Consider the following 24,104-nt stretch of genomic DNA (forward strand, 5'->3'; position numbering starts at 1 on the left):
TTTTCCTTTTCTTCTTTTTCTTTTTTTTTCCCGAAAATTTACTGCAAAAACTCTTAATTCAATTAAAGCAAGACAAGAGACACGAATCAAAACAAAAAATCAAATAAAATAAAAACCTAGAATCGAAACAAACAAAAATAAAAATTAAATGATTAAAGTTTAATTAAATGATTAAATGATTAAAGTTTAATTAAATGATAAAATGACTTAAAAATAAAAGACTAAAAGTAAATGAAATTAATCAAAAATAAAAATAATAATAAACAAAAATACCTTAAAAATTTGGTGTCTACATGAGAATAAGTAGCAGATCTAGAACAGGAAACCGACTCCATTTCCTGAAGAATTAGTACATACATAAAAAATTCATCAGTTAATTAAACCCATTTTCCAAATCTTTTGAAAAACAAAGTCTAGGATTTTATTTTCCCCTCTGATCAGGAATACCAGGATCTCTGCTACTTTTAGGGGGGAGAGAGAGAGAGAGAGAGTCCCTTTGCGGTAAGCAAAGTGTCTTTGTGAGAAAATATTCTTGGTATGAGATAAACCAAACATCATGGCTATAGAAGAGATAGACAACTGAAAAACATAATCTATACAGGCTGAACAACTTACCAACCTACTAAAGAATTAATCCCAAGTCATCACCTTTTCCACATCAAATATTTCCCCAACATTCAGGCATTATAACCAACTAATCATTGTTCACAAGATGTAAATAACTGTGACATATATAGCATCGGTAGCAAATGCAATGACCGAGAATCTGAAAAGCTACCAACCTCTGATAGCAGCACTCCTATCAACCATTGTACTTGAAACCAAGGGCTTATGACTTGTCCCAAATAAGAGGAAGAATCAAAACTACAGCATTCGTGTATATCAGTACTTACAAGTTTCAGTTAAGGTTATTTAACTACAGATGTCTACCTCAGCCCCATTTCCACTTCCCACCCTGTCCAAGGGCTATTCAAGTATCCACTATTTTCTTTCCAACAAGTCAAGTATAAACATGAAAAGAAGAAACCAAAAAGTAAGCTACACATTTTTTTTCCATTTGTATAATAGTGATGATGCTGCCAATAAATAAAGATTTTTAATTGCAAATAAATCAAGTCTTTATTCCCACCAACAAATGACAGGAAGACCATGTTATGATGAACGAACAAGTCTATATCACTGCTCCAATAAGTTGGGGCCTGATTCAATCAAACCAAGTAACCTCTTTCATAAACTTCTCATGTAATCATATTTTTATGAAGAGCCATATAAGTTGCGCTGACAACGATCACATACATTAGCTACATTATGGGAGACACTAAGTGGCTTCTTCTTTTGCATTTGTGGTAGATCAAGTTCCAAAACATCACGTAGTGCCTTTGAACCTTCTTGAAGCTCATCCAAGCTGAAAATGACAAATCAAAGCTTGAGTCTAGAGTCACACAATCAGAAATGGAACTTTTATTGGTAACACAACAACATTTGGAATCAATAGCGCATGCATATGTAAATATAGAGGTACATACTAATGCCCTGATTTCCATTACTCATCAATTATTGAAGTTTCTTAGAGAAAGTGACACCTCAAAATGCTGTTTTGTAACTGAAAAGAAACATTTGTGCAAACATTTTTCGAAAAGACAGCTGGTGCGGGGAGAGTACATCCAGGCTGCTTCTCCAAATAAGCTTTCTTCACAAAAGCTAAGATAGAAGTAGAGAAGTCACAAGCAAACGAGAAAGCAAAACAAATTTCAGCTCAATAAACAGCCTAGAATCTAATAACTTAGAAGCAATCAAGATCAAGCCCTTGGCACATTGATCTAGACACAGATAGGAACTGGTACAGAATGACCTCATGATGTTTAGATAATATACTTCAAGACTATTGACAGTATTTTCCATTTCTAGTACCTATGAGGACTAATTCAAACTCCAATTTCAAAATGGAGAAGCTATTATTCCCAGTAACTTTGTTCCCCCTTTCGGCAAGGCAGTTCCAACAGTAATTATCACAAATTATCATGGAACAATGGGCTTCAGGTGCTCCATAAATATAAGTTAGCATCAAAGCAAGGGAGTTAGCCAAATAAGCCATAAATATTATAGCAAAAGCAAACTTAAGCCATTTTGTACAACATAGTAACTAATCAGTTAGGCAAATAAAGGAAACAGCAAATTTTTACCAATTAGTTTTTTTTGTCAGTTTCTCAAATAATACTCCCTCCGTCCCATTGAAAGTATCATACTTTATATTTTGAGATGTTCCAAAATATTTGTCACTTGCTAAAAATAGTAAAAACTTTTCATTCAATTTCACTCTTTTACGATTTTGTTCCCCACAATAATCAAGTCAGCCCTTTGAGCCCACTTGTTCGGTATTAATGTGTTTGAAAAGTTCATATAAATATGTGCGTGGAGTGAAAAACCATAAGGAACTTGGTTGAGACCCCCAACATGCAAAGCATGCATAAGATATATGCAAACAAAACAGAAGTTCTGGCCCCACCCTCCAGTAGTTGTTCAGGCTTTTAATTTTAATTGGCATCAATACCTGAACCTATTGCATTTACATGAAGAGCTTGAGCGAGGGACAAAACGGTAAGCAACTCACTTATGCTGGAACTGTTCATAAAAAGCACAGTTTTCTAAGTGCGACGAAATTTTTGGGACGGAGGGAGTAGTATTATCTTCTTGTATCCGTGAAAGAGTAATAAACATATGCCAGCAAACAACTAGTAAATCTGTGGAATAGATGACTAACTATGATCCTGAGAATCCAGTTGATGACAGGATTTAACAAACGAACATACAAACAAACATAAAACATGGATCAATGAAGTCAAATGTCATAAGTTTTTTTCCTCCTCTTAATATGCATAAGACTTCTGATGGGCTTTAAACTTTCTAAACATATAAAGAAAAAGGTTCATTTTATCCAAATCTGCAGGCCTGAAAAATAATTCAGATCTTAAAAATAGTTTGTCTTTTGACATAAATATAAAAGTGAAGGGCCACTTTAATTTTGTTGATGATCCTTAAAAGAAACATGGCTATCTACCCACAGATAGACCTAGAAAATAATCTTTACCTCATTTTTGTGTATAACTTGATTCTATTCCAATGACCAATAATCAAGAAATATGTACTCTATAAATTCAATATGCTAAAAGCAAAATATTCCCACCAAGGACAAATTTGGAAACTAAAAGGCGCTAATAAACTATTTGGCAACTTACATATCCTCAACAATTAATAAAAGATAATCCACCTTTCCCTGGAATGAATTTTTTGAGGCTAAGTTGTGACAGAGAGAGAGAGAGAGAGAGAGAGAGAGAGGTGATTAGGGCAGAAATGAAAGAAGGCAAGGTTTACTTTTATATCTAAACTTGACTACACCAATCTGCAGGTGAAGAGAGGAAACCCAGAAAGTATAGTTGGATTTGCAACTTAAACAAAAACACAAGATCACCTGCAGCTTTTCAGCATTTTCAGAAAAAACAAAATATGTTCAAGATTCTAATTCCACAAAACATAGTAAAAACCAAAAATTCAACACTGGAAGACAGAACAAACTTCCATTGACACCTAGCTCTAAACCAAAAGCTTTTCTTGATGGTATATTCTGAGTCTTAGGTTTCCAAGAGGCCTACATGATAGCTGTTGCATCAGAGAGACTGATGGACTAAAATAAAAAGAAAAAGAGAAGAAATTGTTGCCTATGACCAGCTGAGCATGAGGAAGTATGATAACAAGTACCAAAGAGAGTTGAACCCAAGATTTTTTTTGTATGATAACAAGTACCAAAGAGAGTTGAACCCAAGATTTTTTTTCCTATCCTACTACTACCATGTGGAATTATAACCTCATAAAATGCTTATGCTTAAGACAATGAAAAGAGAGAAATGACTAGTGACAGCACCAGGGAATTGTTTTTACAAATTCCATGGCTAAATTACCACCTTAGAGTTGCCAGCACAAGCAGTTTGCCATTGAATTCATCACTCACTTGCCATGAGCACCCACCGATAACAAGTGCAAAATAAGTTAAAAAGTAACTTCCCACTATGACAAATTTTTCTGCTACCCCTTTTGAAACCCAGTTCCCTGTCTCAACTACATCTTTTAGACCAAATGCAGCTGCAGGTTTTGTCCACTTAATTGGGGAACTAAGGAAACAGAATTCAATAATATTGCGGGAGAGAAAGAGATGGAGACCATTCTATACCTGATATTCTTCAAAAAATTAAATTTCAAACTTGGATTGGCACATCACTGCTTTCTTGGTCAAACTACAGACTGAAGGAAAAATACACAAGAACAATTTATACACCGAGACAATACCCAAAAGAGGGTGTAATCTGGACAACAGATGGACTTCAGAATCTAAGAGAGCCCTAACTTCTTTTCCCTGTTTCATCTCACACTTCTATTTCAGGAGGCACCAAATCGACATAAAACGCTGAAAGACAATGGTTTTATTTCACAATATTGAAAGCATCTATTAATCAGGGTTGCAACAGGGAAATCAAGTCTATCCCTACCATAACTGCGGCCATGACTCTGCCATGCCAGACATGCTAGTGTTCCTCCATGTAATCATTTGATTCTTCAATTATGAAGTTTTGAAGGTAAGTAACAGCAAAATAACACAGCACAAAAGATTTTAGCTCTATAAACCAGCCTGACTTTTGGAGAATAATAAGAGTTCAAGGCACAGGAGAGGCAAGGATGATTAAATGTGTCCCAATTCTGATTCACCTAGATATCACCGACTTCAAGAGCACTTATGGCATGGTTCAAGACTCCATGTAAGGAGTTGTAGGCTAGGAACCAAACTAAAGATGTCTAGATACCATGAGCCATATCTAGGGTAATAGTCCAAGAATCAGGAAGAGAAAAAGATAGATGGAAAAGTGGAAGATGCAATTCTCCCCTGCTTCCAGTGGCTAGGAAATTTAAGCTGATGCAGCACGAAAGAAGCAACAGGCAGTGAAATCTGATGCTGGAAGAGAATATTGAGAGTTTGAAATAGAGAGAGAAACAGAAATTTATGATGATGCCAGAGATCAAGATAAGTAGGAGCAATAACAGATTCTAGGAAGTCCACCTAGATTTTCTCGGCATTGACAACCCAAGATAAGGTTGCTTATTTGTACAAGAAAAACTTTACAGCGCAATCAAACGCAATTTCTTTGCATTCTATATAAAGTATTACAAGCTAAGGATCCTTAGTGGCTAAGCAAACTAAATTGCTAAAAGAACCTAACAACTAACAAAATGTTAAAGCTATCCAGAAGAGGTCATTCTCTTAGGTCTTGTCCTATATATAAAAACTGTCAACGAAAAAGACTTAGAAACCATGGGCAACAAGGACAGAGATAGAAGCACAAGGATTCAAGTTAGGTTTGACAATGTTAAGAGGCAGCCCCAAACCTAATATCTTCAGCACCTAAAAAAACCTATAACCTATAAAACAAGACAATCATAGTAGGACTGTAAAGATGCATCAAATCAATAGACTAAGATAACAGCAATAAAGTCCACAAGTTTATAACTCTGGGAATTCCAAATATATCCTTTTGTCTTGTCCTTGAATTCTGTATCAAAAGCATTCAAGTGTAAATTTACTTGATATAGGTTACTGACAGCAAGGATGGTAAAAGGAAAAAGAATAGCAGCACCAGAAAGAAAATGACACATTAATTTCTTTGCTCTTCCTTTCCCTTTGTTATAAGGTTCACTTCCACTTACTTATGGTTGAACACCTTCATAACTAATTTGCATGATAAACCGCTCTGAAAAGACTAGAATACAAACAACATACTAGTTCCTTGACATCATTATTATTGGAACAAGCACATTGTAGATTATAGGAACTACTAAGAGGAAAGAAACACTTCTGAATACACAGTAATCAAAAGGAAGGTTTTGTACCTCATTGAAAGTGGAGGAGTCAATCTTATAATAGAATCATGAGTTGGCTTAGCTAGAATTCCCCTCTCCTTTAACTTCAGGCATATGTCATAGGCAGTCACTGGAAACAAGGCCTTGCTATTAAGCTCCACAGCATTGAATAGACCTTTTCCTCGCACTTCCTTTATGATTTCAGGGAATTGCTGCTGTACTATCAATAGCTGACGCCTGAGCTCCTCTCCCATTTTAGCAGATCTGTTGAAAATTAAAATAGACTAGCAATCATAACATGACCTAATAAAATCTAAGTCTACATGCTGTATGAAATTGTTATCAGAGGAGATTTACGAAAAATAAGAATATTCTTAACTTAAACTGGTATGTTACAAGGTTGAATTTCAAGACAAAAAACAATACTCCTATCATGGGGCACCAATGTTTCTAATAATGATTTTGGTCTTTGTTTAATGCTTAATAAAGTGATAGAATTCTTAATTTGTACATAGACTATTGAGCATACAAATATCTTAGGCAAGCAAAAAAAACTTATACATCTTGCATTTTTTCCATAATATACTATCTGTACAAGCAGTCATTATCTGACAAAGGACAAGAAGAAAGCTTCAGATTGTTTTTAAGTACGAATACACGCGCCTTAAACAACTTGAAATATCTATTTTAGGTAGTTGGGGTACTTAACTAAAATATGCTAATGTGCATAACAACCTAGTTGTGCAAAGGCCAAATGCAGGGCCAAGGTGTAATAGAATGGTACCAAAGCAGCCCGCTTGTTCTTTACTTGAGATTTGACCCTGTGACTGGCAATTGAGAGAAGCTCCTAATTTAACAAGCAAGTTATTTCACACAGGAATAAGGGGCTCAAGTTAAATGTCTAACATGCTTGACTTTTCATGCCTCGTACAACTTGGATTATCCGTTTGGAAGACAAAGACGAATGTCAAATTAAATTCTGCTCATGGGCACAGGTGATGAGGGGATGAGATAATCTACTCAGTATGAGTTGTCAAAATCTCCTCTTTCAGTTATTTGCACATGCAAATCATAAAAAGTTCAAAAAAGCTTGATACCTTTCAGCAAGCCTTTCATCTCTAATCACGTCTAACGATGCAATGGCAACTGCACTTGCCAAAGGATTTCCTCCAAAGGTGCTGCAGATGATGCATGTCAAGCAATGTAAATAAGCTCCAATAGCTTCTTACTACAAGTGGGATGAAGTTTTAGTTAAAGGAAGGAACACCTTCAATCTAAACAAACCAAAACTTACATAATTAGAGTTCACAAAGTAGCAAATTTTGAAAAGCGTTTTGTACTCCCAAAGGAGAAGAAACAATTACTTGTACATCCTCTCTTTAGGGTTACAGTTTTCACAATGTTCCATCTCATCCAAGTGTTTATTTCCTCTTCCTCACATTGCATAAAAATATTCAATATGGCTCAATATTTGTATAACAAGAGGAAAACCAAGATAAGTTATCTGCAGTAACTAAGCATAACAAAGCAAACCTTCCATGCTCCCCTGGTTGGATGCAAAGCATGAAATCCTTGTCTGCTAGCACGGCACTCACAGGTAGCACCCCACCACCAAGTGCTTTCCCCAGTATCTGAATCAAGGATCAAGCAGAACCATTATACTGTAATTTTATGGGAATATGCAAAAATAATCGTTGAGTGGATAAACAGATTGAAACATGAGGCATATGGAAAACTCAATGGACTATAGTTGACTGAATATCTGATGAATAGTTTTCTCCAATTCAGGAAAGAAAGGAAAAACAACAATCTGATATCAGAACTCTAGAAAAAGAATGAAATGTTCTTTACAAAGAATTATTCTAGTTCCTTAAGAAAGAAGAGGAGGAGCCATGCATTATTTGTGATTTAAGATGTAAAAGTCACAAGTAGTTTAAGGGTAATGCACGTCCAAAGGGCCGGTAAAGGGTTTATATATCTCCATCAGTCCATGTTATTTGTATTGTTAGCTGCTCTCTAGAACTTATTTATACTCCCTGTCATGATTTTGCTATACCAGCTGGGAGAGCTGAAAGAATTGAAAGAACGACAATGCTTTTGTACTTAGGCACAAGAAATAGGGATATTGATCATTGAGCAAGTTGAACTGTGTTTAATAGACCTAACTTTTGAGGGATTTAGACTATGCAATTCGGGTTGTCAAATCTTTCTTCTAGTTTCAAGATGAGATCCTTGGTCAATGAAGCTGAAAAGGGTACATATCCAACTGGCAAAAGGAGGTAGGATAGAGTGATATATATGTTCAATGTAAGAGTTCAGATGTTCGACAGGGAGGGGTTTTTGGGGGGGGGGAACAAAAACAAAGAGATAGGCCCTTAAAAGTGTATTGCAAATATCTTCTCAATCATTTGCATATGTTGGTTACAAGGTTGGAAACGGCTCCTATGTTCACTGTTTTTATGATCATTGGTCTTCTTTTTGCTTTCTCCCAAAATTTCCTCAGCCTATCCCACCTTCTTATTGCCTCAATCTTTTCTCTATGACCTTTACATAGAGGTTATACTTTTAGTCAATTCCTGAAACAGACACCCATCTTTAAACCTAACAGATAATCTCTGTAATACAATATCACTATAAGATATTAGATTAGGATTAACTAAAAACTCTGGCTTCTTTGTTTCACCATCCTTTTATCTCATTCACAGAAAGATAATATTCCTTATTTTATTTGAGACAAATAGGATGGAGACCAAGGCTTTCTTCGGAAAAGAAGCACTTAGTTAGATGATCATTCCTAATTGAATTAGCATCAATAGAGAAGTACTTGAAAAGGCCTGAATCAATCTATTTGGTCAATGTACCACTCTAGATTTAAAGATTTTATACAAATTAAAGCTTTCACTGTTGCAACTTTGTTGCTTTGAAGTTGCAGAAAATAAGATTGTTAATGATCAATATCTGCTTTTGAACTTTTTCTAATGGAGTCATACTTCTTTCTACGCTGTAAGTTTGGACGTTGGGTAAAGATTCTTGTTTAACGATATCATTAACAGGTTCAGGGAGGCTGCAAATGAGTCTATGCAACTTCTTTCTTATTTGTGTCTCTTTTGGATATCCACCATATTAATTTTACTTGTTCTCAATGACAAAATTGTTTGTTGCATGAGACATCAAAATAGAGTGTCCCAAGATATCATTACAAGACATGATACAATTTAAATATGACCAGAATTAAGATACTATACTTTTTAGTTTCAACACACTATATAATGCAACACGCTCCATGTCCACAAATATAGTTACTTCATGGCAAAGACAATAAAAAACATGATTAAAAATAGTTTGCTCAAATTGCCCAAGGATGCATGGGGAAAAAGCAGCATGACCTCATAATTGTACTAACAGCCGTCTAGTCATAAGCCAAATTGATAGGAAGAGACTAGGATTCTTACAACTTTATATGAGAAGGAAAGTGGTATTAAATTATATCCCATTGATCATATGCCAAAATTCTATTCTCGAAGGTCAGTGCTCAAACTATCATTTCAATTCTATATGAGAAGTAAATGAATGTCCTTACAACAACATCAGGGCGGACTCCCTCCCAGTCACAAGCCAGCATTCTTCCAGAGCGCCCAAGGCCACTTTGTATTTCATCAGCAATCATTAAAACCTTATATTTTGAGCAAAGATCTCTAACAGCCTTTAGATAACCATCCGGAGGAAGTATAACCTACCATCACAAGCCAAAGCTCGCAGAAGTAACGAAAGTTGGAGGGAACAGAAGAATTCAATTTACTTTCAAATTTAAAATATATACAGTTTTTTGAAGATAACAATCTGAAAAGTAAAGAACATACCCCTGCCTCCCCTTGAATAGGTTCAAACAAAAACCCAGCAATATTTTCTCCTTTTTCTGGATGCCATGACAACAGAATAACAATAAGTCCCAACCATGATTGGCTGAAATGAAGGTAGTGGCCCTTCAAGGATGCCAGAAGTATATAGACAAACTAACATTTGTATCGAGCACATCAGATCAAATGTAAACCGCAAATATACCATTATGATGGGGTAAATCAACTCATACAATCACTTATGGAAGCATGATAATTGAGGAGCTCCACCTTACATACCTCTAAATATTTTCTCAAGGCCAACTTCATCACCAAAATCAACTTTGAGAAGACCAGGCAACAAGGGCCAAAAACCATTAGTGGCGTCATTGTCACAGCTCATAGATATAGCAGCCAATGTGCGACCATGGAAGCAGCCACAGCATGAGAGAATGATAGCCTGCAAGGTAACAAAGTTAAATTGACGCATCAAAAGAACATCTCAGCATGTCAACAAACTAACAAGCAATCAATAACTTAAATGAAGTCCAAAAAATTAACTAGATTATAAAATATTCAATGCTTCCTCCATTTCAAGTAAATCTGATCCTTTCTGTTCAAGATGGTGCAGAACAAATTACAAACTGTTCATATGCTCAAAGGTGTCCACAACCCACTACTACTACTGTAGATATAATTCCAAATTAGAAAGAAGACAAAATTCATAACACAAATTCTGAGCTACCCAAGCAACTGAAACACAAAATTACACCCCTGATAGGAAAACTGATGCGAGAAAAACTTGCACTTATGGAACCTTCTAAGTATTGTTGAGCAAATACTCTTGAATGAAAATTCTAAAGAAAATAAAAATAGAACCAAATAAAGTAATCATACAGATAAATTACCACTGATGATAGCAGAATCCATCATAAAGCATCTCAAAAGTACCGGAGTCATAGCTAAAGTAAATCACAATGGATCAGTAGATGTGCTCACTTCAAATCATATATCACAGATTATGGGTAGAGAGTAACAACTGTAGAGTTCTTGAACCAAAATTTGTGCATGTCTCCTATTCTTCCTATGTGCTAATACAAATCCTTAACAACCAAAAATTGTAGGAAGATTTCCATACAGACATGTAGAAGAAGATAACCAGGGAGCAAGTCTAGGTGAAAGAATGACTGCTACAATGTTTTTCACGACTATTGGCAAGTATAATAAATTAAGTTAAACAATAAGTAGCCATGCTTTATCAAACTATTGAAGCCCTCCCACTATTAGAGTCAAAAAATTCTGTGAACACATGCATCTCTAAAAATGAAACGTGGAGTAGGAAGAAAAGTTGCTAAAATTTTCAACAAAACCTCTTCTAGTCCACATTGATGAAATTAGGACCCAGCAAAGCCAATGCAACAAAAAGCATATCTTCTGCTAGTAATAAAACCACCTAAGTTTCACATGCAGTAGAGAATTAATCAAATTTTTTCCAGGGGTTTCAACTTAAAGGTATCTTGAAAGTTACACCAGCTCTAGGGCTTTCAGGGAAGTCTATTTATATATATAGCTCAATGTCTGAAGGAAGAATGGAGCATGACAAAAGTTAGGTGGCAAGGCAAAACAAGTACCAGAAAATAAAGCAAGAGGAATCTCCATGAGGATAGAGGCTTTTGATCACAAAGACGCAAAAAGGAGTTGAAATTACCACACAAAACATTGATAAGGAAGAATTGTTGGCTGTAACAGCACAAGGGCATAATTTTGTAAAGAAAGAATAAAAGTCATATCTAGCCAAACTATGGGAATTCTCTTTTTAGAACCTCAAACCTAATGAAATACGCTTTGCAAGATGATAACTTGGCAAACGCAGCAGAAGGTAGTCCAATAAGCTTAAATGAGATCCCATCTTGTAGTACCAGAAACTGTTGGATTACCCATAATGTTGCACATTTTCTATCCTAAACCAGTATGGTCAAGAAGTATTATTATGAGTTCAGTTGAGCATCAATCCAAGAATAATATACTCTCCAATCACCACCATAATGGTATCCACCAACATAAACTCAAAATAGTTTTACACAGAAACATGGGAAGCATCAGTAAGTATGTTAAACACAGAAATTATAGCTAAAAATGCATTCCACAAGAGTTAAAAAATGCTCTCCTTTCCTAACTGTTACAATGGTATTTCTTGATTGTTAGGAGAATATAAGTATTCTTGTAGATAATAAATTAGTAAGGGTATTCTTGTAGATAGTTTGTTAGGTTTTTACTCTTATAAATACTAGTTGGTCACTAATAATACAGTGACTAAATGTTTTCCCTCCAAGATACCTGTTCTCATGGTATCAGAGCTAAAGTCCTAGGGTTAGGGTTAAACATCTAGCAAGAGTCTTGTTCACGCGATATTGTTCATCGCATACTGTTCATGCGACTGTTCCAAAAAGTACTGTTCACAGATACTGTTCATTAGCACTGTTCACACGCACTGTTCATGGCACTGTTCATCTCGAGTTTTGACCCTTTTTTTTTGGTTTGAAGTGTTATTCGCTATGGCTGAAAGTTTTGCTCATGTGGTTACCACTGACCAAGTTGAATCAAGTTCTTCAGCACATGGGTCCCAAAAGACTTTTACTATATCCGAGGAAGATTATGTTAAATTCCTACAGTACCAAGCTACAAATCACGCATCTCTTCCCTCTACTTCTTTAGCACAAAAAGGTAATGACTCATGGATTATTGACTCCGGGGCTACTGATCATATGTCAGGCACCTCTAAAAATTTTGATAATTTTCATGAGTCTACTTTCTTTCCTCATGTTACTTTAGCTTATGGATCTACCATTAAAGTTAAAGGACTAGACACTGTAGAAGTTAACCCATCTCTTCCGCTGTCTTCTGTTCTTTACGTACCCAATTTGCCCTTTAATCTAATATCTGTTAGTAAACTCACTAAATCTCTACAGTGTTTAGTTACTTTTTCTTCTGATTTTGTTGTCATTCAGGATTTGAAGACAAAGAGGACGATTGGTGGAGGGCATGAGCATAATGATCTTTCTTTTCTCAACTTCAATGGTCCGATTGCATGTCCTGCTACTGTTTCTCCTCTTGAAATTCACAGTCGTTTGGGTCATCCGTCTTTACAAAATTTGAAAAAGTTGGTTCCTACTTTGAGTCAGTTATCTTCGTTAGATTGTGAGTCTTGTTAGTTAGGAAAGCATCATCGTGTTTCTTTTGCTCCTAGAGTCAATAAACGGGTTTCTGAACCCTTTATGCTAGTTCATTCTGATGTTTGGGGTCCTAGTCAAGTCGCTTCAAAGTTAGGTTTTAAATATTTTGTAATCTTTGTTGATGATTTTTCAAGAGTTACATGGCTTTATTTAATGAAAGATCGTTCAGAACTATATTCAATTTTTTGTGCATTTGTTACAGAAATAAAGAATCAATTTGGTGTGCCTGTACATATACTTCACAGTGATAATGCGAAAGAATATTTTTCCACTCCTTTTAATACCTTTATGACTAAATCCGGTATTATTCATCAGTCCTCTTGTCCTCACACTCTACAACAGAATGGAGTTGCTGAAAGAAAAATTGGACATTTAATCGAGGTTGCTCGGACACTTTTGTTGCACATGAATGTGCCCAAACAATTTTGGAGTGATGCAGTTCTAACTGCATGTTATTTAATTAATCGCATGCCATCTAATATTCTTGGAGGCCAATTACCTCACTCCGTTCTTTTTCCTCATGAATCTGTGTTTAAATTACCTCCTCGTATTTTTGGATGTGTGTTTTGTTCATCAGCTTGCTCCCGGGGTGGATAAATTAGATCCTCGTGCTATTAAGTGTGTTTTCTTAGGATACGCACGAGGGCAAAAAGGGTATAGATGTTACAGTCCAGTTTTAAATCGATTTTTTACTTGTGCTGATGTTACTTTCTTTGAATCCACTCCATATTTTATGAAACACGGTATGCCTTGTGAGTTAGACCAGTGTCCCTCTTTTTCCTCTCCTGTTTTACCAGTCCCTTCCTCCTTATTACCTGAGTTATCTAGTCCACCAGATTCTATAGCTAGATTATCTCGTCCTAATCTTCAAGTTTATTCTCGTCGTTCCATGGTTGAGCAAGTTCCTGATATGCCACGCACTTCACCAATTAACTCTCAATCTTCAAATCCAGGTATGACGCCCTCCTCTGAGTTAGATCTTCCTATTGCTTTATGCAAAGGTAAGAGGCATTGTACTTCTCATCCTATTTCTAATTTTGTTTCTTATTCTCATCTCTCTATGTCATATTCTTCTTTTGTTACTTCCCTTGATTCTGTCTCCATTCCTAAGTCTATTACCCATGCTCTTAATCATCGTGGTTGGAGATTAGCTATGCAAGAAGAGATGTCTGCTTTGGAACAAAATGGTACTTGGGATCTTGTCCCTCTTCCTTCTGGTAAGCGTGTTGTTGGTTGTAAATGGGTGTACACTATAAAAGTGCAGCCTAACGGTTCTATTGATAGATTGAAGGCTCGTCTGGTAGTTAGGGGATTTACTCAGGTGTATGGAACAGACTACTTAGAAACATTTTCTCCTGTTGCAAAGATTACCTCAGTTCGTCTTCTTATCTCTTTGGCAGCAACTTATAATTGGCTATTGCATCAGTTGGATGTGAAAAATGCATTTCTACATGGAGATTTGGAGAAGAGGTATATATGGAACAACCTCCTGGCTTTGTTGTTCAAGGGGAGAATTCGCAGTTGGTTTGTCGTTTGAAAAAATCCTTATATGGATTGAAACAGTCTCCGAGAACTTGGTTCGGCCGGTTTAGTAGTGTTGTCATGGAATTCGGTCTGACAAGGTGTGGAGTAGATCACTCTGTATTATATCGGCATTCTAATGCTAGTAAAATCTTATTAGTTGTTTATGTGAATGATATTGTGATTACAGGTGATGATGTTGTGGGGATCCAGAAACTTAAATCCAATCTGCAGACAAACTTTCAAACAAAAGATTTAGGTCATCTACAGTATTTTCTGGGTATTGTGGTAGTTCGGTCTAAATATGGGATTTATTTATGTCAAAGGAAATATGTACTCGATATGCTGAGTGAAGTTGGGATGTTAGGTTGCCGACCTGTGGATACTCCTATGGATCCTAATGTGAAATTAGTAGGAGATCAAGGTATATTACTAGATGATCCTAAGCAATATCGAAGACTTGTGGGTAAATTAAATTATCTCACTGTAACGAGACCTGATATTTCGTTTGCAGTGAGTGTTGTGAGTCAATTTCTTGATACCCCTCGTACTAGTCATTGGGATGCTGTTATACGGATTCTCAGGTATCTTAAGAGTGTTCCTGGAAAAGGATTGCTGTATCAAAATCATGGACACACTGATGTTGAAGAATATAGTGATGCAGATTGGGCTGGTTCTGCTTCAGATCGAAGATCGACCACAGGATATTGTGTGTTTGTTGGTGGTAATTAAGTGTCGTGGAAGAGTACGAAGCAAACAGTTGTCTCCAGATCAAGTGCAGAATCTGAATACCGTGCTATGGCTCACACTGTGTATGAGTTGGTTTGGTTGAAGAGCATGTTACTTGAAATTGGGTTTGAGCATAAACAGTCTATGAATTTAGTGTATGATAATCAGGCGGCTGTTCATATTGCGTCTAATCCAGTGTTTCATGAAAGGACAAAACATATTGAAATTGATTGTCATTTCATTCAAGAGAAATTGCTTGACGGAATTATCAAGACATCTCATGTACCGTCTGTAGATAAATTGGCTAATTTGTTTACCAAGAGTTTAGGGGGTTCTAGGGTGAAATACATTTGTAACAAGTTGGGTGCTTATGATATATATGCTCCAACTTGAGGGGGAGTGTTAGGAGAATATAAGTATTCTTGTAGATAATAAATTAGTAAGGGTATTCTTGTAAATAGTTTGTTAGGTTTTTACTCCTACAAATACTAGTTGGTCACTAATAATACAGTGACTAGACGTTTTCCCTCCAAGATACCTGTTCTCATTGATGAACCTCAGTTCTTGAATTTTTGAGGAAATCTGCCGACTCATGAAACTGATGAAATTGTTCAAGAAAATAACTTGTCATGCTTCAAGGCAACAATAGAACCATAAGTAGTAGGAAATATCAATCTTTTCCCTAATTTAGCATCCAGTATCATAGTTCAGTGGCTTAAAGTTGGCTGGATAGAAGCCATGAACCTATTGGAAGCCTAGAAAGGATATGCTTCTGAAACTAAGGGAAGGCTACGCGATAGCCCAAAGAGTCTATACTACAGTTGAAAAGATGCTGGATAGCTGCTCTTAGCTTAGGAGTTGTTTGTTTGACCTTTAGGAGTCAACAATACTTTCTTCTTCCTTCTCACTGCAACGTTATTCTGGTTAATAATGTGAATTTAGTAATTAATTATATTCAAATTACTATTTGTTGCTGGATGACTAGATGAATCTTAGAGTCTACTAGTCATGCAATTCTAATCTTATCATGTTACATTCAGGTTAGCAGACAATCTAGTCTATACAAAATCACTCAATTAACAAATTCTTTGACAGAGTCGATTAATGAGAATTTAACTTGACTTAGAGGATATTTCATTGTTGTCACCTTCTCATCAACTTCTGCACCAACATCATCTTCTCTTATTCTCACCCATGTGGTCACATGCACTATTCAAGGTGGCAAAACAGACCCAAAATCCTTAATACAAAGCTGCTAAGTAAAAGAGAGTTTCCTCTAGCCTCATCATAGTCCAATCAGTATATGTTAAGTCCACTATATGTTTCAAAACAGAGAAAGGTGTATCAAAATCTAGATAAACACAAACTCTTCCTCATTCTGATTATTTTTCCAATGTAATTTTGGTCATTTGGCCCTACGACTTTTTATCCTCTGTATGTCCATTCTCAATCATCAGGATAATTTGGGTCAATATATTCTTGAACACCTTGCTAATTGGCACACAAATAACGAGACTGACTATCATCTCACCTTTATAGAGCCTACAATCACACCTATTCTTAGATTTCCTAGTTAGAAATCCATAAGCTCTGAATCATCACCGCAATTATCATTGCTCTCCAGCAATTTTTGTTCGTTCTGATGCGTATAAATTATTCTTTCCTATTTCTTTTTTTCCCTTTTTTATGATGTTTTATTCTTTCTTCCCTAGCCAATCCAGGAACACTATCCTATGGTGACAAAATGAAATCAAAAGTGAATTAATTGCAGAAAACAAAATAAATGAAGCAGCATATTGGACAAGTTGAAGTTAGATGCAGTTTCTTCAATTTATATGAAGATAGCGGTAGGCCCAAAACAGTCAAATACATAACAAATTAGCGAAATTCTACATGAGGTGTACACGTCAAGGAGAGACTAACCCTGTTATTTTGAAGATTGAAAGATATAGATGCAGCCAGAAACTCAACCTTAGAATCATGAGCGTGATGAGAAGTTGAACCAGGGAATCTCTACATTCTTATTTTACAGTCATTCCTCTTTCCATTGCAGAACCAACGGGACTCTAGCTACAACCACTATGTTTGAAATTTAGACAAGTAAGAGGCTCTACTCATGAAAATCTTAGAGAGTTTATTAGCTTGAAGAAATTGAAGAACAAAAAAGTGGATTAATCCCTCAAAGTTCAAAAGAAGAGTTAGTAATTATGTGGGATGAGGGGGAAAAAGAAGCAACATAGTTAGAAAATTTGAGGTTTTCAAATCTATTGCTTCCATAATTGACAGAAGAAAGACTAGCTGTCATCTCATTTTGTTGTCACCGATGAGAATGAAGGATAACATATTTGCCAAATGCTGATAAATGAACCAGAAGTACAAGAACATGAAGTTTACACTAGAGAGGCAGATTTTGTATTTGGTAGCCTCTATAGCATTCTACACAACCTTTAGATGAAATTTCTATCCAAAATAAACTTCACTGGTTTCAATCAATGTTCAGTATTTTAGCTGTATAGTTTGAATTTCTAAGACTTCATGACAAAAGGATAGGAAAACAATGAGAAGATACTGCTCCTTACCATTATAGCATGTTTCATAATGCTAGAAAGTCCTATAAAGCACAAGTTATAGCAAAGAAACAAGTATGTCAGATAAGAGAATGACATCTACAATGGAGAAAACCGCAAAAGCTGTCCATCAAAGACATTAAAGCTAACCTTGAATGGACCACCTTAAGTTTGTCCTCTCACTTACGCATTTTAAATGGAGAATATACATTTCTTACAATGTTTCAACTTCTACTGAGTCCATCTAAGGGACAAATTTGGACAATCTTAATAATTCGGGAGAGCAAGAGTGGAACAGATCTTGAAATTTAAAAGTTTTTAATTCAAAAAATTTGTTTAAAGAGTCCAAGGCACAAAATTACAAAAATCCAAGCTCTAAATTTAAAAAGATAGATAGTAACAATTCATGTCCTGAAATGAATCAGAGAATGTTTTTGCAACTACCACCAAATAATGAACTAAGATGGTTAACCCTATTTTTGTGGCAAGACCCACTATAAAACATACTACCGTGCAAACTATATCAAATCCTGTTTAAGCCTACCATTCTACCTTCACTTCAACCATCAGCCAAAGGTCATTAGCAAACACATCAATTGACTCTGTAGAACATGACATCAAATCAACTTTATCACCCATTCGAGAGAGCAGATTTCAGTTAATGCATACCCATCAGCCACTTAAAGAATCTTCTGTCAGTTGAACTAAATAACAAGGGGGTATTTTGTCCTCCATCTCCCTAGCAAACCAAACTTCTGCCCAATTATATATTTAGAGAATCAAGAGCTACAGAGGTGAAACTGACAGCACATAGAAGCCCAATGGCACTTTTTGGATTCATCTCATACTTTTTTGTCTTCTCACTTCGACCAGTCTGTATAATTGTTGAGCAATTGAAATTTAGAATAGCTGTCTAACAGACTTTGACACAAGTACTACTGCCTCACCCACCAGAAGATAAATGAAAGATTGCCACATTTGAGCAGCCTCAACTATTAGTTTTCTCCTAATGTGACAAAAAGGCCTAAAAATACACAACCATGCAGCTTTTATACTATCTTCACTGCTAGTGGTAGCTACTGTAATTAAAATAAATTCTTTAGCAAGGCTGTAGCATTAACCAGGGAAGCAGCCAAAAAAAAAAAAAACAGATTTTGCACCTCATCTCTTGGTATTGATTTCTTCATGTATCCCCATTTCCTTGCTAACTTCAAAGCTGTCTCTACACCTTCAGCACCTGTATTCATTGGTAGCACCATCTCATATCCAAACATGCTCGTTAGACGCTCAGCATATACTGGAAATTTATCATTATAGAAGGCTCGAGAACTAAGAGTGAGCTTTTCAGCCTGTTCTACCAATGCTTTCATGATCTTGGGATGACAATGCCCCTGCAGCAAAATATTAAAAGTCCAGCTTAAGTACTATGGGCATAGCTAAGATCAGCCAGACAAAATAAAGTGCTTTAACGTATGATTCTGACTCATCCAGTCACTGCCATCCACCCTAGCTAAAAGATCAACATAGTACAGGAAACCCAATACAGAGAAACAACCTTAGGGCTTGCCATTCAACCAAATGAAAGGTTTTCATAAACATAAGTTGGTAAGGAGAGAAATTAGGCAGTTAGACGAAGAAAAGAAATACATGACTAAGTTCTGGTAGGTAAAACTGACAAAAAGGCATCCAACTTTTGTCACTATGCTTCGATTTTTGTGTTCATTTTCTTTTTTTTGTTGTTACCTGATTTACAGCAGAGTAAGCGGAGAGAAAATCAAGATACTTGTTCCCTTCTGGATCCCATATGGAACACCCCTTTGCTTGAGAAAAAACCATAGGAATTGGATGATAACTGCAATTACAACAAAATAGTGTGATACTAGTGTACTAAAAAATGGAAATTTTTGTTTAGAATGACTAGGATGAGGCATAACTTTGTGAAATTCATTTAATGCATCAGAAAATTCATATTCAATAACTTAATTATGGAGTTTCTCGAAATTTTCTTGTAGTTTAACTTTCAAAGCTCAGATGAAGAAAAGTCTTTTGGATAATAACTACAATTATAACAAAATACTGTGACCAGCATACTGACTAGAGAAAATGTATGTCTTGAATAACTAGGATAAGATCATAACTTTGCCAACATCATTTAATGCGTCAGAAAGGAGTTTCTCAAAGTTTTCTTTAACTTTCAAAGCTCAGATGAAGAAAGTCAAGCGATCTTTCTTTATCCTTGATAACATTTTCCTTGAGTAAGCATCACTTCCGCTTTCTTCACTGTGGATTTATGAATTCATTTATCAGATAGAGGGGTCCAAGCTGGTAAAAAGGTCTAACCAGAGACAGCAACCCATCATACCCAACATCATCCCAACCAAGCACTCAAACTTAACCAAACAAGGAAACATATCAAAGCAGTACTTGAAGCTATCTATTCATCCTGTAAAACCATAGCCACAAAAAAGCTGTCAAAGTGTTCAGAATTTTTCACAAATTTTGGAAAACCTTCTACAACCCTATAGCAGGAGTGGATCCCCACCCAAATTCTCAGGCACAGTTCTGTACAAATAATTGCCTGTCGGTTGTAACATAGGCATCTGTACCCAAACTTTATAAATTTGCTTAATTAAGTTTTGAATCTCATTACACCAGCATTGTACCTGAAAATGATATAGTATTACCTTGTACCTACTTTGAACAGAAAGGAGTTACAGGAAAAATGGAAAGGCATAACATATTCGAAGAAATGGGTTCTCATGCTCTCCATTCGCTTTGAATACACTTAAAGCAATTAGCACACATCTAGAAACTTAACTCTCATTTTAAAGGCACTATGTTTCAGGAACAAGATTCATTTCAATGTCACGAACTTAAGCTAAGGAAAGGTTAAAGGGAGTTCAGTGTTTTAATCTATAGATATAATACAATTTCCTATATTGAGACTTAAGTACGGAAGAAATCTTTGCATCTAAAAGCAAGACACTTAAGGTTGAAAACCATGATTATTAGCATCAGACCCACAAATCAAATGTGCTTCTTTAGTCTTTTATTTATACCAACTTCCATTTGAGGAAAATCTTATAGTACCATTTGATATACAGGTGAGGCAACTCATGTTTTTGGCCCTATCAAGTTCCAACTAAACCTGCAGAGACCAGTGATTGATCCTAATTACCTGAAACAATACGACGGATTGCATGTTTACAATAGATTATTTAGTTGTTCAAGCACAAACAAAAGATCAATTTTGATGATACAAGAAATGTGCACTCAATATAGGAGTGCCACATGGCAAGTCGAAGACAAGTTGTAGGAGCACGCTAGCCATATATTGCACTTACTGGCAGTATCCAATTTTGTCTATAAATACCCCATGTAACCTCACATCCATAACAGCAAAATATAATCCCAAATTATCACTTTTATTCACTTCTCTCTTCATTATCAATTTATATCAGAGTGTCCTTCCAGAAACAAAAATTAAATTAGGTTGTCTGATCATTTTCTCATGGAGGCGCCCCAGCTAGCACAACCTGACCACCCCAAAACATTTCACCAAACAGCATAAATGCCAAATATTTCACCTTTAAAAGGGGTGCTCCTATTTGATTGTTTAACCTGATTTTAGATTTCAATTTTCAAAAATCAATTTTTTTTTTTATCTCGTTTGCTCTTGAATCCAGATTTTAGATTTACAAAATAGGTAAAAAAACTCAAATCAAGAATCCACCAAGATTAATTTTTACTGATTCTGATTAATCAGTTACTCGCAAAATCTACAGCAACTGAGAACTTCCCCTATGCTACAGCTTTGACATGCCACATTTCAACCATCCCGCACACAAGAACCTCACAACTTATTCAAGTAACAATCACAAACAGTATGGAAAGGCACAGAATCACTAATTAAATATGAAAGAAAAACAAATAATCAATACATAGCACATGATCATTTAAATATTCAATCACAGCCCAGAAAGGAACAAGTTTTCTTTACTTGTGAGCACTGTACTCGTACTCCAGGTTAATGATATGTTGAGAAGACAAAGCACTGGCAGTGCCTTGAGGAACAGCACTGAAATTCCTAGCATCCCTTCTCATACTGCTGCAAATTCTCTTCATTAACTGCTGGTAAGGCCGCTTGCTTGCCATCTCTGCCTCAATAATCTGCTTCTGAAGTTCTGTCTTTCACAGTATTTTTTCGCTGCTCTGTTTCTCCTCCTTTTATACTGTTGCATCTTTTCAAGATAGAGTTTGATTCTTTAATTTGTCCAGATACGGCGTCGTTTTGTATTTTGATTCTTTTAATTTGTCGAGGTGCGGCGTCGTTTTGATTTATAAAAAGTAATTGATTCTTACTGGTGTTCTGACGTAGCGAAGAAATGATTGTTGGGGCACCAAATGTGCTTTTTCAGGATTTCAGCTCCCCGATATAATGCGGCCAAAATCTTTGCAGATATCCATCTTGAGAAGTGGAATGTGTAACACTAACGGACAAAAAGGTACCCAATTTGACGGAATTGTAATTTTAGTCCCAATGTTTGGATCACATATCAAAATAGTCCCTTTTATTTTAGAATAAATCTTTTATGTATTATCAATGTGTACACTAGCACGCTTAGCTACGCCCATGTGCAAAGCTTGGTATTTATATTCAAATTGAGATTATGTGGCATGCATCTAGATCGTATAAACTGTTACTGGAGGAAAAATTAATCATTTGTTTTAACCTAAAAAATGTGGAATGCATCTAGATCGTATACATTATTAGTGAAGGAAAAATTAATCATTTGTTTTAACCTAAAAATATTAATCGCCTATCAAAACCTAAAAAAAAAAAATTAATCTCCTACCAAAATATTCTTTTTCTTTATAAAAATTTTCCGCAAAAATATTAATTTCCTATCAAAACCTAAAAAAAAATAATCTCCTACCAAAATAGTTTTTTCCTTTATACAAATTTTCTAAACAATGGAGAGATGAGACTTAAGAAGTGTGGAAGGGACAAAGGGATTTGAACCCAAGACTTCTAATTCTTGAGATCTCAATTTTTACCGCAAGACTAAGATCTCCTTAGCTATTTTACAAAAAGTTAAAATTTATGTGGAACATCTAAGGGAAATTAGATCACGCCCGCTATTGACTAATTAAGGACCCTAATAAACACTTAATTAGGAACTTATAAGGACTCCTTTATATAACTTATGGTAGTTTTTCTCTTCTTTTGTTACAAGATAAAATGGTCACATATTAACTGTGATAACTACCCAAAAAATGTGATAAGTAAATAAATTCATTACCACTAGATTATGGTAATAAAATTTGACATAGAAAGGGGTCTTAAAATTACTTTTTTCTTGCATTTAACATTAATTTCCATATAACGTAAAACTCCTTAAGTATTGCAGTTAAATTTGTACAATGCACAAAAAGATTCCTTTGGTTCTTTCCTATTCTGAATTTTATTTTTGAATAATTTTAGAAACCTCTTCTAAGGTTTTTGGCAATTTCACTAAACACTCTTTATGTTTCAAAAATTACATCTATTGCTCATGATTTGACAGCTTTAGTAACAAAACTTTAAAACAACATTGAATTGGTCAAAATTTTAAATGAGTAACCTAAAATTCTCTCATGTAATGTACAACTCTCCCACACAATTGTAAAATAATTTACCACAATTATAAAGAATGTAAGTCAAGTTTTTCATATTAGTGTCTCTTATTTGATTAGCATCTATTATTATCACTCTATCACTACAATAACTTGCTTTTTGACGGTGATTTCTTGGGGATATAGATTTGTATAATTGAGGAGAGAGTATTAGCATAAAAAATTATTTCTTTGGGTTTGTAGATCTTTGGAGTGGTGGAGCCATCATTGCTAGCTTGTGATTTTGGCAACTTTCATTGAGTTATTGCTGTTTTTTATGCAAAAAAAAAAGGCACAACAAGTGATCAAATTCAAATGTTAGCTTGTCACAAATATCATCATCTTACATTAAGTTATAGCAAATGATTGGGGCAATAACGTCAATCCCAAGATTTTGACAGCGAAACTTCAAAATGAGGAATAAGAAGGAAAATTGAAAAGAAAACATAATCATTTATAATATAAGCATTTACATGTTATTATGATCATTTTAAATAGACAACTAGACAAGGGAGGTGGGCATAATTTTTGATAACCGCAAGGGTTCTCAGTGAAATTATCAAAACTCTTAGGAAATTTGTAAAATGATCCCTAATATTTATAGCATTACTGATATTCAAGTACTCTTTGTGTGATACCCCGACTTTTAGGATAATATT

The 24,104-nt window shown here is 35.4% G+C and overlaps 1 protein-coding gene across 2 annotated transcripts; it reads right to left on the reverse strand.

The window, feature by feature from the left end:
- Positions 1-1,074: 1,074 nt before the first annotated feature.
- LOC113709239 (ornithine aminotransferase, mitochondrial-like) lies at positions 1,075-22,034 on the reverse strand. Of its 2 annotated transcripts, XM_027231960.2 has the most exons (10): positions 21,791-22,034; positions 19,534-19,642; positions 18,951-19,181; positions 10,041-10,200; positions 9,765-9,820; positions 9,485-9,637; positions 7,438-7,535; positions 7,002-7,082; positions 5,935-6,168; positions 1,075-1,405 (listed from the first exon to the last, which is right to left on the reverse strand). In XM_027231960.2, exons 1-10 carry the CDS (start codon positions 21,943-21,945, stop codon positions 1,255-1,257), a joined length of 1,428 nt encoding a protein of 475 aa, XP_027087761.1. In that variant the 5' UTR covers positions 21,946-22,034; the 3' UTR covers positions 1,075-1,254. The 2 variants fall into 2 exon arrangements, with proteins under 2 accessions (XP_027087761.1, XP_071921983.1); XM_072065882.1 differs by lacking the exon at positions 19,534-19,642 and having other exon boundaries at positions 21,791-21,926.
- Positions 22,035-24,104: the final 2,070 nt, after the last annotated feature.

Source organism: Coffea arabica, chromosome 9e, assembly GCF_036785885.1.
Source record: "Coffea arabica cultivar ET-39 chromosome 9e, Coffea Arabica ET-39 HiFi, whole genome shotgun sequence".
Classification (NCBI taxonomy): Eukaryota; Viridiplantae; Streptophyta; class Magnoliopsida; order Gentianales; family Rubiaceae; genus Coffea; species Coffea arabica.